The 14,566-nt window shown below is 38.1% G+C and overlaps 1 protein-coding gene across 1 annotated transcript in view; it reads right to left on the bottom strand.

Annotated features, from left to right (window-relative positions):
• Positions 1–4,636: 4,636 nt before the first annotated feature.
• The window catches only part of SLC15A5 (solute carrier family 15 member 5), a 34,330-nt gene continuing 24,400 nt past the window's right edge, over positions 4,637–14,566 (bottom strand). The window contains exons 7-9 of the mRNA XM_086466948.1: positions 13,567–13,698; positions 6,558–6,666; positions 4,637–4,781 (exon numbers count right to left, since the gene is read on the bottom strand). Of these exons, the coding sequence (XP_086323074.1) occupies positions 4,637–4,781; positions 6,558–6,666; positions 13,567–13,698 (386 nt within the window). The remainder of the gene's footprint in view (positions 4,782–6,557; positions 6,667–13,566; positions 13,699–14,566) is intronic.

Raw genomic sequence — 14,566 nt, 5'->3', positions numbered from 1 at the left:
GGTAGCTGTATTTGCCCTTGCCAAGGCAAATCTAGTACAGGTTATAGCAGACACCAAGCTAAGGTCTAAAAGCTTTAGTTCTGCTCTGCAGCTCTGCTGTAGGGCCACAAGGAAGGCATTTTCTATCTCGTCTTTCCAACTCAGCTCCCACAGAAGCCGAACAAGACTGATTTTCATATTGTGGTCGCACACCTCTTTCTTCCATCACTGTCAGAAAGCAAGCAATTCTAGAAAATTTACAAGAACTTTTAAGATGCAACAGTAGCTCCAACTAAAAGAAAAGAAATATGCTGTAAAACTACCTCCAGCATATTTGAGTCAGATATACTCAGGGTTCTTTAACAACAACAACAAAAAAAAAAAACCACAAAACTTCTGAATGTTATTCTTTCTTTCATACCTTGGGAACCTGACTGAAACAGATTAAATAACTTGCACAAGGACACTCAAAGCCTATGTAATGTCTGATCTGGGTTCTACCTTCTGACTACTGCTGCTGAGCCTTAACAACTCCCTCTTTCCTCTGCAAAGCTGCAGGCTTCAGCAAACAAAGCATTCCTTATAGCTAATTGGTATTACATGGAAACTCAACTGCTCTTATTTACAAAACTACAGATTTATGTCAAGCAAAGCCAATTATGCTTAATGTTTAAACTATTGCAGGTGCTCAATGACATTGTTGCTAGGCAGTAGAAGTGAAATTGCTCTTTTAATGCATCTTGTTCCAACTGGGAGCATGTGTTTTATCATCGGTGCAAACTTAACAGATGGAGATCTTAATCCTCTCCAGTGAGCTTTCTTCATCCTCCCTCACTCAAAAAGGTGTCCCATGCCGTTAGACTTAACTGAGGTGCTCAATGAACTGTCTGGGACAGAACTTGTATGTGCATACATGAATACATTTAACCCTTAAAAAATACCACAAACTGTACCAGCAGTAATCAGCAACACATACAGTTATTCAGTGTTAGTAATGACGTCCACTGAGCACAGCACCTACTCAAATAGTTATAACCAGAGCTGACTGATGACACAAAAGCAGCTTCTTTCAAAGCCAAGACTGAATCTACAGAGTCTTTTTTATTGATTTCACTGTGTGGTGGGACATGATTTAGAAATTATAGGCAGTACTGAAACAATGAAAACTGAACTGGGATGTTTCTGGTCACTGCTAACCTCACTTAGGAGGCAACTTTATCCATTACAAGTTTCAAAACTATATTCCTTTATGGTGAGGATTAAAATATGCACATCTTAGATTTACATTGTGCAAAGCAACTTCAACAGGTGACCTCAAACACAGGCAATCAGATCTGAATGTTTTGTTATTTCTCATTAAAACTGCCATAGATCAACAAAATGCTGAACAAAAGTCTATTCTAACATTTTCCCAATCAACATAATTGTTGCATTATTTCATATGCACACACCTCTATTTTTCTAATGTATTAAACCAGATATGATAAGCAGCTTCTTTCAAAGTCCAGACCAAATCTGTAGAGCTCTTTATACTAATTTCACTGTGTGCTGGTACAGGATTTACAAAATTTAGGTAGTGCTCTGAAAGTACAGAGGATTCCATCAGCTTTGTATGGAGTCCCAGTTCAAGAAGCCTCCCCATATGTGGGGTACAGCTGCTAAATCGCTCTGTCATAACAGCAAGCATGATTGATAGACTTTTGCATATAGCTTCCCCTGCACCACCAGCTGAAATAAGTAAAAGTCCAGCAATCAGTACCCCTTTTCTTTTGCTATCCATCCAAAAGGCCAAATTCTTAGCTAAATCCTATAGAAAAGGCCTTCCTCTAGTCAATGTGAAGAAGGCAGAGAGTTTTTGGTAGTCAACTAGTAATCACAAAGACCATTCTAACCCATATCTTCCAGAGTACCTCTTTATGAAAGCTGCCCAACTGCTTCCTTCTCCATCGCTGAAAGCCTTTCTTGCACGACTGTATGACAGAGAGGTCCTGTCCATGCAGTTAACTAATCCTCTTTTTCTTGCAAATGATCTTCATTAGACAATTAAATTACAACAGTTGTATTCCGTTCTCTGTTGTCATCTATTCTCACATTTTGATTTCTGAGGATAACAAAAAAAAGGGTCTTAGGAAGTTTGAGGTCATTCAGCCTGAGCATGCACCAGAAGCAGCACTTTATCTTAAAAGAAAGTTAGGTTTCTTGTTCTCCTGTTCTTGATGTAAATGGTTCCAAACTGCAGTTATTTTTGCAGTTAAAAAAAAAAAAAAAAAAAATATATATCCTTAGGTGTTAAAAGTGTTTCCAGCCCAATTCTACTGACTGGCTCCGATCTTAGATTTTTACCCTTCTATTACATAGTTCTCCTGTTGTGTATAACTCAAATGCATTGAAAGCGACCACATACCTCTTGTCAGCAGACTCCAGCCAGCATCTTTGCAGCTTTTCTGTGCCAAGATAAAGGTCAAGCCAAGTATTCAGGAATTTCTCACTTTTTCTTTACAGAAGAAACTAGGAGTCTCTGAGGCTTAAAGCTGTGTTTATTGCAATACAAACGCCATTTAGAAAATAATACCTTACAAGCAAATTACTGTCAGGTGGGATGGACAGATTTACTCAAATATGTGGAAATTAGTCTGTCTCCCACTCCCTGGTGCCCTTGGGGACTAGGCCCTTCAGCCTTTTGCTGCCTCTCCCTCTCACAGCCCCAACCCATCTTACACAGTCACTTCTGGAGAAAGAGGCTGTCTCTTGCTGGCAGGGTAAGAGCCAGGGCAAGGCAAACAGGGAGCCTTTTTTACCCCCCGCACCACTTCTTACAGGGCAAACAGGGAGTTGAAAACTCAGCTCTGCCATGAGGGCATGACGTCCCATACTAGTCAGAAAGTACATCTTTGATGAGGATGACCATTTCAGATGAACTTCTATGAAGATATACTTGCTCATTCCATCTCCACCAGTGCATCCTAGGATCACATTCTCTTTCACCATGAAGGAAGGTATTAAACAGAAAACTCGCTTCCAGATGAGTACCTCCCTTTTCTAGAGTATCTGTTTCCATCTGGGTTTTAACAGGTCCCTCAGCCACCTTGTAGCTCTTCTGCTGACCCTGATCTTCATCTTCACAAGTTATTTCCCATGGGACATACGTCAAATGCTTTACTGAAATCAAGGCACATCATCCCTACTATGTTTTATTTAGAAAATGAATTCCCATTACACACAGATTTTAAGCGTCTGGCAAATCTACCCTTGGTACATCTATGTTGCATTTCATTCATTTTTCTTTTTATGTCATGACTAAATATTCTCTTTTAATTTAAAAAAACAAAACAAAACAAAAAACCACAAGCAAACACCTTAAATACTAGTGAGATGAAACTAACAGCTCCTGACTGCCTGCTTTCCTACTTATTAGATGTTATGTTTTGCTCCCCCTCTCACAGTGTCCAACCCAAAGTTACATTAGTAAATGTTATTAACTCTGGACAGGTGATTTCCTTGACCAGCTCTTTCATAGTTTCAGCTTGTAAACTACCCTCTGTTTCACTTCAGTGCATTATATTCCTTTAATGCAGTTTGTTCTGCAGTAGGGCATTCCTCATATCTAGCAAGCATTCTGGTTTGACTACCATTTCCAGTATGAACATCCTGATATCAAAGTCCCCCTTTAGTTTTGGGGTTCTGTGTGTTTCCTTATCACATAAAGACCCTGCTTCTGTCCTCATGCTTTTTAGCAGTATGATTTAAAAAAAAAAATAAAAAATTGTTAAGTGCTGGATTAGCATGGCTTACAATATCCACTTTAAAGTGGAATGCATTTTACTAATAATTTCCCCCCCCCCCATTGCCAACTGCATCTACCCTTTCCCAATCTTCTTTTTCTAATTCCCTTCATCCCCTTCAACTGGGCTACAATTAGTAATTTTAATGTAAATAAATTCTAGTCTCCAGTTCTCCTACTAGTAATTTTCTGTATATCATCCTTTAGGAATGACAAATCTCACAGTGCTTCTGCCAAATAAAAGACTAGATGCCTCAGCATCCATGTTTCATGACATCCTTTATGGACTTATTACTGGTATATAGATCCTAGCATATTTTTGGTAGATCTCAAAGCAATTTGCAAAGAATGTTAGTACAGCTGTGACCGTTTTACTGATGGAGAAACTAAGGTAAAGCAGCAGCTTGCTGAAGGCTGGACAGCAGATAAGTGGCAGAGCCAATAATAGCACACAAGTCTCCCACCTTTGCAAGTATCAACCAGCCAATATCAGACTCCAAAAGTATTTGTAAAGGATACTATCACAAAATAATTGCTAAACAAATGTATACATGAGTTTATTAATTTTGAACCATTACTAAGTACAAATACACATGGATACCTATCTATTTCCCCATAGAGATTAAAAGCTTCTCTCCATCAACCATGCCAAGCAGCGAGCTCTCATTGTCCTTGATGTGCATTATGACAGTGTAGCATCCTACAAGGCCAAATCCTATGATGACTGTTATTTTGGAATCTTATAAACAGCATTACTGTTCCTAAGGTAATGCATAAATTCATCGGCAGTTCCACTTAAGTACGCTAGGCAATTTATCATTAGAAAGCTTGTTGATAACACAATCAAATTTTAGTCAAACAAGGGTGAAAATTTCATTAGGTTTTCTCCATAGGAGACAAAATGGGAGAACCTTCCAGGACACTATTATAATGCTTGCTGGCTTCTTCACACTTCAGAAGTTTTTCTTCAGGAAGACCTCCTCTGAATTCATTGGTGTATTCCTGATTCAGAACGTTGTATCTGGGAGGGAAGGTAGGGAAGGAAAATAGTAAAATAATCATCCTTTCTGGGATTAGCTTCACCTATTGTTCATTAGGTAACATTTTGCAAGTTACGGTGCCTTCTGAGTCCTGGACTTCTAAGCAGCCAAAAAAAAAATCCCAAAACCAAAAACAAAAAACCACCACAATAGTGATATGTGCTTTCTTAAAACCTTTCAGAACTTCAGGATGAGAAGTGCCAAACAGGATGCAGGTGTTAATAATAGCTATACTGTGTCATTTTAACAAATTTAAAAAAAGAAACATGCTATTTTCCTCAGAGGCATTTTAGTATTTTTCTTTCTAATTCAGGGTTTTAAAGTCCAATTTCCATGCATCCCTAAATCAGTGTTTATCTGAATAGTCCTCACCCTTTTTTCTCCCCTCTTGGAGAATTCTTATTCAGCACAAAATGAAACAATTACATTTGATCTCAAAAAAAACTTATTTCATGTAGGTTTTGGTTGTCTTCCTGGGAAAAAATTATTTGTTGAGTTGAACCTGATTTTACGGCCACTTTTTTGACAATGAAAACATTTTAGTTTTCAGCAGTAGATGTCACAAATGAAAATTTCATTTTACAGAAGAATAAAATCTCATTTTTTAAAAGGAAGACAAAGTACACGCAGGAGAAACGTTTCTAATCATGATTTAGGTCACGTTTAAAAGAAGAAAACCAAGAACTAGGCAACAGAATAAATGGACACTTTTGTCTCAGGTTACATAGAAATAATTGACAAAGCACTATGTTAAACGTTGGTGCTGCAAAATTAGTGCTATATATAAGAGAAAAAGCAGTGTTTTTCTCAAGTGCTCTAGAAGTACACTGCCCTTGGAAATTTTCTAACTATTATCATTCTCAAATCACTACTTCATCGATGTTTCCGAAAGCTTCCCATAGAACTGCAGTCCAATGTCGAAGAAAGAATGCCACTTGCACATGACCCTTCCCACTCGAGGTGACACAGGTTGCTTCCTTCCCTGTTCTTGACTATAAGTACTACTTGTAACACTGACAACAGAAAGTTAACTGTGATTAACTGTTCCAGAATACAGGAGGCAGGCCAGCTTTCAAACCCCTGGATATAAAAGGGGATTGCAGTTGAGAGTTCCTTGCATTTTACAGGCAATACACAGGCTTTAAACTGAGGCTGTATAGACGGCATAAAACTGCTTCCGGTGTGTGGGCTAATTGAGCAATTCCATTGTCTCCAGCAGAAAGTTGCTTTTATCTCATTGCCCAGCAGAACATCAGAAAATAGTTCAGAGTTATTCTGTTGAAACCACTGCATACAGCAGTCTGCTGTTTTCTTACAATCCCTTTGCTTACTGCCTTATACTAAAGCTCGTTGAGATAACAGCAACATATTCTATATATTGGTACAAAGCCAAGTGCAGTGGAGGTCAGTTCCATGACTGAGATATCTTGGTGCTGTGATCTAAACTCCATGTCAACATATGTGTCCTTCTGTAAAGGATAGGATGCTCTTTTTTCCAGTCATTTTTATATTAATAAGACACCTTAAATATTTAAGGCTAATTAAATCAGTTTGTTGGGTTTTTCTAATCTTACCATGAATTTTTTTACAGTGAAATATACCTCTCTCCTCAAGGCAGATGAAAAATACTAAAGTCTGAACCCTGAACGATAACATATGATCTATCACTACCAATTCTTTATTACAGACTAGTTTACAGGTTTTGCAAGACTCATATCTACAAATGAAACATCAAGCTTTCATTTTCTCACACATACCTGTGCGCAATGGTCCAGAACCCCAGGGTGTTCACCATCATTAAGGAAGCCAAGAAAAAGAAGAATCTCTCCAATTTACCTTCATGCAGCAAGTGTGGAAACCAGTTGCCTGGCAAAGCAGACATTTGAAGCAGAATTAGTTTGCCTTACAGGATGAGACATGGCTCATATGAAAGACATGAAGATAACTTTACGTAAGACACAATCACAGCAGGTGCTTTGAAACCCCCCCCATAGCTATTTATACAGACTTCATTCTCACAGCATCTATGTTTTTTTTTGAGTCTACAGTGTACTTTGCTCCTGCTTTGCAGACTGGCAATAGAGATCTAGAGAAACTAAAGGACTTTCGTAACAAATCTGAAGTGTACTGGAAAACATAACTCTGCACAGCTACTACTGTAACGATCAGGCCTTCTTCCCTTTATGTTATCCTGTGCACATAGCTTCTTTCTCCACACTTTAGAGCTGTAAACACATTTTCCTTTCAAAGCAGTTACCTTTAGCTCTCCTGGGATTAACAGAGAACAACCGCCATCAGTGCAGCAGTTTTCCCTAACTCCTCCGCAGTTTGCTCCGTGCCACATTACTTTTCTGCCTGTCACAGAGCAGCACCACCTCACCTCAGGGTGCGTCATTCCTTTTGTAGCATTATCTCAGAGCGAGTTTTAGAACGTATCATTTAACACTGTCACTTGACTGAGCTCCTAGGTGCTATACCTTTATTTCAGTAGCTTATAAACTTTTGCTGTCATAATTCACAATCAGATAGTTTTTCATTTCACATCCCCCAGTGGCCAATAGAAGTCACGGAGAGAGCACGTGTATCTGATGAAAGAGAAAGCACGCATGGGGTTTGGTGCTACAGCTTGTCAAAGCAGAGTTCACACTGTCTGCTAGGTTATTTACATGGCTAGGCTAACTATATGAGCAGCAGGAGCTTCCTAATGGAATGGCATTTACAACGGGACCTGAACAGAAAATATGTACTTAAAAGTAGCGCTGAGAGATTTCAAAAAAAAAAAAAAAAAAAAAAAAATTAGCAGCTTCTAAGAGAACAGAGTAAAATGGACCTTTGAAACTGTCTTAACACTAGCAAGGACATCATATTGAAGTGTTGAAAGTGGGAATGGTTGGTTTTAGAACGGTGGTAGGGCAGCCTAGTAAGCAGGAGATCTGGGTTCTGCCCCCACTTCACCACCGGTCTCCTCCGTGGGCTGGGTCAAAGCTCATTGCTCTGTTTCCTCTGTGCTTCTTTTTGTAATTACCAGTGTTTAAACAGTGAGGCCAAGATGACATAAAGCCTTTGGGAAAAAAAAAAAAAATTATTATAAATGAGCCACAGCATAGGCAGGGCCAAAATTAGATTTGGCATGTTAAGACTCCAGCTTCCATAGCTCGCTCTCTCTAATTTACTGCTCTATCCAAAGCAAGGCTTTCTCTTCCTTTCAGTGAGGGGCAACAGGTTTGTCAGAGGTGCATTTCTCTACAAAGAGACAGGGGTCGGAGCTGTCCTAGAGATATCCAGACTGTTATCCTACTGCAAACATGCATTTTCATCAGTGGATATAGCAAAGATTAATATAATCATTTCCTATTTTCAGCCAAAAATATTTAATTCTCACTTTTCTGTCTCCTTTTTTTTTCTTTTTTCCTTTTAAATGGAAGTTGGTTTTCCATGAAAGTGGGGATAAACCTGGACTACAGTTACTGCTGCTTACACTCACAGAATCCTCTGCTGGCCGGAAGCCTTGAGAGAATAGCTGTCGGTGTTAAAACATCAACCATGTCTTTCAGGCAGCAAAACTCCCTTTAGATGCTTTCACCCCTTACCCCATTAACACGTTTCACAAGCTGCCTGCAGAACCCAGCACCGTCCACTGACTCGGTTTGGGGTTCATACTTTCAGGATTTTACTCTCATCCATGAATGTCAGGAACTTACTGGGCCAGTTTATTTGCTTTTGTTGAAGTAAGACACCCTGGGCACTACTGTGTTTGAAGAGTCCAGCACTTTCTCATCCTTGAATCAGCATGCAATATGCTAACAATTCACTTCCCCCCAAAAGACACTGCCTTTGGGTTCTGTCAATCCTTTACTTTTCTATGGAGATTGCCAACAGAAGTGCCAATTACAAGGTTGGTTTGTCACATAGATAATTGCTCACTGGGAATTAACTTTCTACAACAAACTCCTGATTTCCATTTTTATTCCAACAATGGAAATACTCTGTAGCATGAATCACCACAGAGAATCAAAAATTTCCTTTAGCTGTTTATATTTTAAAAAGCCTTTTCTTATTGGTTAGAGGTGAATTGGTTATGCATTTCATGGCAATTTTAGAACAAATTAGAAGATTTAGTCTAGGCAGAGTCAGTTCCTCAAGCCTGCTATACCATACAGCATTGAAATAAAGTGCCTGGTAAACTTTCACTGACATTTTTCAGTCCTATTGATTTTGCATCAAAAATGCTCAGGTTGTACAAGAAGGAGGAATATTATACAACACCAAAAGAAAATACCTGATCCTACCAACACAGGCAGAAAAGCAGGTGACGCAGGGATTAGGACACGGACAAAAACACTTTTCTAGGCTGCTTCTAATAGATGACTGACAGTGACAAACTGCTGGCAATACTAGCCATCAAATAAGGTGCAGAAAGGGCTGTAAGCCAGTCTTTGACATATATTAGTGTACACAAGGTATCTCTTAATATGATGGCACCCTTGGAGCTCTCAAGGGCCTCACAACAAAGACCAAAGCTGCATAGGAAGGCATTCCGTTTGTTTATGGAATAACATCATCATATTTTGTTATCGGGAAAACACAGAAGATAAAGCAAAACAGTCACATGCTAGAAGTTAGTCTATTCTATATGATTCCTATATTTTTACAGCTACCCTGCAACCGAGACAGTGATTACAGAAAAATTTAATTTGTATCTTAGAAAAGGATTGTATTGGCTTCCATCACTTCATCAAGTTAGTGGGCATATATTTAGTGTTTAATCATACCCAAAGGAAAGTCTCAGTCTTCCTTTAATCCTTATTAGCTAAGTAGGCACTAGTGGACACCACCATCTGGACTGCAAGAAATATCCTTTAGCTTTATCATCTTCGGTATTTAGAATCCCACAAGGCTCCAAACTGAAAAAAAAACCCAAAAAAACACACGCCAAAAAAACCCACACCACAAAAAAAAAAACAAAAAAAACCCACAAAACAAAACCAAACAAAAAACCACAAAAAAACCCTGGGTCTCTAAATACAAGCAGGAAAACTGTGTCTGGGGCAGTTTCCTTCCTCCGACTCCCCCTCCCCCCCCTCCCCCTTCCTTACATATTTACATTAATATTTTTAGAGAAATGTATTCTGAAATGATTGGCATAGTAGGACAGGTTTTGTCTTGCATCTTCTTCCGTTAAAATGTTAGGAGAGGTAAGAGATCCAAAAGAAAGCAGCTTCCCAGCTTGTACTGAAAATATCACTGTCACCCGTCATCTGTTTGCACTCGTCAGATTTTTAAAAAAGTCTTATTTTATCATATTCACACCATCCTCCATAGATGCGTTAAAAAATGATTAATGCAGCTTTGACTGTGACTGATATCTGATCAACTTTGCCAATAAAAACCCAAATAAAATTCTAAACCAGTGACATGAAATAGGATATAAAAGTGTTTAAATTTTGTCAACACCCTCTGTGCTTCAGCACTTCAAAATACACACTGGAGGATCTACTTCACTGTATCCTGAATTGCTTCATGGCAAATATGGGCTCATAGCTTAGAGATGGGAGAACCAGAAATAGTCTTGGCTCAGGTTTTAGTAAAAAAAGAATCATGGGACAAGACAAAAGCACCCATAGCCTAAGAGTCACACAGTAAGCCTTGTTAAATCTCACAAAACCATTGTATAAACACTACCATCTTCTTTCAGCAAAAGAGAAAGAACTTTGGTTTTCCAACATAAATTATCAACTTTTCAGGAAAAAAAAAGTAAAATTGTGGTTGGTTTTCTTTATCCCCAGTTCCATAAATTGTCCACATACAGAATGTTTAATAAGCTCTTTAAACAGAGCTGGAAAAAAAAAAACAAACAAAAAAAACCCCAAAATGTGTGTTATGAGAGCTTAATTTGTGTCTTTTGACCTTAATATGATCTAAAAGAGGTCATAATTTTATTCTCTGAAGCGCTGGCATCTTTGGAAGGTTCAATAGGTAACATTAGGTTTTATAAATTAAAAACATTATTATTTTGCTGATCTTAAGCTTTTCATCACAAGCTCCAAAGAACACCATTAGAAGCACAATGGAAGAGTTTGGAAAAAAATACAGAGGGAACAAGAGAATTTTGTATATAAACATTTCCTGTCAAACCAGGAGACAAACAAAACCAAGCCTAAACGCCTCTCTGGTTTTCTTACAGTCTATTTCTGGCTCCAGAGATCTGATCCCAAGCCTACTTTGATTTATGAGTCAGCAGGACAAAAGTCTAGCTGGGATGAGTAGAGGAATACTCTAAGTCTTCAGTCTGAAGTGGTACAACAAAACTAAAGATACAGGAACATCTCCATTATTTACAAGCTGTGAATTGCAAGAATTGTGGTAATTTGGAATAATCTCATTCAAGCAGGGAACACTGGGAAAAAGATACCCAGTGAGATTCCACTTATTTTTAGAAATAAAATGTGAGAGCCCAATAATATGTTGTTTGAGCCCAATAATATGTTGTTTACATACTAATAGGGAAAGTAATCTCTAATGCTTCTAACTAGAGCAACAGAGCAAACCTTAAACATTTTTCACTATTATTTTCTCTGAAGCTTTTCAAGTTTTGCAGAGGACTTCCCCTATTTAGCAGCTTATTCAGTCCCATTACACCACCTGAATCTGAACACAGACTGTCACTGAATCCTTTGGAAATTTAAGAGTGACTTTTGCTCAGGATGACGATGTGGTCAATTCCATCTACAGGAACAACAGGTTTGTCAAAGTTAAATAAAGGCATAAGTTATACCTCTTGCTTTTCAAAGCTAAGTGGAGAAGTTTGATTTCCAGCTTCATAGAAGTGAGGAGTATTCTAGCCAGGAAACTTTTTCAGTTTGCTCTAATATGTTGAGCAAAAAGGATTAGACATGGCAACTGCAGTCTGTGGAGAATTTGGAGTGTTCAGGCTTTTTGGTCCCAGCCAGGATAAGAATTTGAAGGTTCTGATAAAACAGTATTTCTAGCAAGAAACGAACATTTTATTTTTTGAATCAATTAAATGTTTTCGTACAAACTTACAAAAAGAGAATAAATCACACTGATATAAAATTAAACAAAAATCTACTGAATTGCAAACCAAATGCAAAAAATTATTTCCTCTATTGTTTTGTATAAAAATATTCTGTGAAGGAATAAATCACATATATAGTGGCACATCATAGTCAAAATGTTTTGATGCTGACATTATGCTTAATTATTTTATAAGTATTTAATTATACCCAAAGTCAAATTATAGTAAAAGATGTCAATTTTACTAAAACAAAATATTTCAACCTTATCAAAATTAATAATTTCCATGCTTTTGGGGGGATTGGAATAATAAAAAAAAAAAAGTCACGAGCACAGTCTTTCCTGAAGTGTTAGTTTTGTTGAACCTGTACTACCTAGTGGGGAAAAAAAAAAAAAAAAAAAAAAAAAATCTATTCCACTGGGGGATATTCAAGGAGCTCTGCTCTCCACACTGCATGCCTTGGCACTTAGTAGTTCTTTGCCTGATTCATTTGAGTAAGCATTCCTGGTTTTTACCCATCTCTAGGCGATACTTTTATACCTCATAATAAAATTTTAATTGAATTAATAACAGCTCTGCATGTCAAAGAACCATTTGTTCAGATCTTGCACGTAGGAATCAAATTTCTTGTCATACTTTCAAAAAAACCCCACTTCCCCTTGTTTTTAAGTTACATGGTTTGTTATGTAGGAAAGAGAAGAATGCAAAACTTAACCATGAGCAGTTACAAAATTCTGCAGTCATGGTAATTGCAACAGTGTCGTGCACTAGGGCCAGTAGTTGTGCTCTATAAGAGAGCAGATCTCTAATGCAGTAACAGCAAAGCTTATCAATGGAGAGCATCTTTAGAAGTACTGCTTCAGCAAGTGAAAGAACTATTTCAGATATGTGAACAAAAGGATGCCTGTCCTTCAGTTCAAGAACTCAAGTGCTTTACTTTTTAAGTTTACTTACGAAACTTTTCTGTATTGAACAACAATTCATCAGCAAAGGAAAAAAAAAAAAAAAGACTTTAAGAAACTCTTGGCCTATCTTGAAAGTCAGCCATCCAGAAAAATCTCCAGCTCAGGGCTTAAACTAAATACTTCTCAACAGGCTGAATCTGAAACAACTCCTTTTGAAACAGTAAGTTCTCTGGGAATTGCAGTATCTGCAAAAGTGTAAAACCAGAGTGAGACCATATTGTCACAGAATCTGGTTCTTCCAGTAGCTGAGCAAATGGAGAAGTGTAAAGAAGGCAAGAGAGAAGTAGTGGGTCTAGGGGAAAAAATTCCTTAGACAGCTTTGAAACACTCAACCCAACCTCCTTTCCCCTATGACACTATGGAACAGAAAGGCGGGCATGTTCTCCAGTCTTTGAAGAACTAATCTTGCCCTCATGGCCAGAGGCTTCCACGTAAGCATGGATAACACGAACATACTTCCTCGTGAATGTAAAAAGGTGCTTCCTAGACAATTTATTTTCTTGTCTTCCAGAAAAGAAATATAGAGATTGGAGGTGAGGGCTTCCTACAAGATGCCATCCTCTAATTACTCCAACTATCAAAACTAAGATGACTCATTAAAATCAGATGAATACAGCTGGAAGGCTATTTCCTATCTTAATTCCATCTTAATTGTGAGAGCAAATCAATAAAACTTTGGCATCCCTTTTAATTCTGCTGCCTAATTCTCCAAATCAATAATATTAGAAAACTGCTCAGGAACACCAGTCATGAGCATATTCTTACCTTGAGTGCCTGCGTGGGCTGTCTGAACAAAGAAAGCTCCCATAAAGCAGCCAGCTCCATTAAAGAGAGTTAAAAAATGCATGGAAATCCCTCTAATTCTTTCTGGCACAAGCCGGAATGAAAGTAAGGAACCTTAGAAAGGAAGCAGATACAGTTACAGGTTAAAAAAAAAAAAAAAAGAAAAAAAGTAGGAAATGATGGCAGAAGATAGGTAAGACAAAAAAAAATCCAAACTGTCCCTAATAGGGACTTTCCATCTTTCACAGAGAATGTCCTTGCTGCAGAAGGGCAATCAGACGTGTTGTTAGTACGTATCCTATTAGCAAAAGATTATCTAAACTGTTTAAATGACTCTCCATAACAAACCATCCCACATCTATCAATATTCCACAAGTACATAAGTTCTTTCACCCAGACAGATCCTTGCACATTTTAAAATCTCAGGCATAGCAAGACAAGAAAACACCACTGCAGTCAGAAAGAGAAACACCACCACAGTCAGCAAGCATCAAGACGGCAGATGTGATATTTACCTGCAGGACAGCAGGACCTCCTATGCCAGAGCCAATGCAGTGCGACCACTAGTAAATAATTCCAAAATCCAGAGCCCTACCTTAACTTGTGCAGTTACCTTGCTTTTACTTAGTGCTTGGTTAATGCTCCGCTTCCCGAGAGAGCAATCCCCAGAGCCACTGGCTAATCTTCATTCTCTTGCCAGAAGACTAAACCAGAAGAAGCAACAGCTTTGGTGGTGAGGGGGAGTTGTAGCACTGATAACTATAAATAATCCCAATTATTAAAAAATACTAAAAAAAAATTAACATTTAAAAAAAATGAGTAATTTGGCTAAACTGGATTAAAGTCACAGTAAGCCTGTATGATGGCTGTTCTTTCTGAGTAACTTTCCTTATCATCAAAACCTCGTTTCCTAATGGCACACTTAGAGCCCTCGTCCACACTTGCTCTCCAAGTCCCAGTGTCTCCCAGCCTGTTTTATTAC

This window comes from Leptosomus discolor, chromosome 1, assembly GCF_034619465.1.
Source record: "Leptosomus discolor isolate bLepDis1 chromosome 1, bLepDis1.hap2, whole genome shotgun sequence".
Taxonomy (NCBI): Eukaryota; Metazoa; Chordata; class Aves; order Leptosomiformes; family Leptosomidae; genus Leptosomus; species Leptosomus discolor.
Note: the sequence above shows the minus strand (reverse complement) of the source record. Positions and strands in the feature narration are given on the sequence as shown.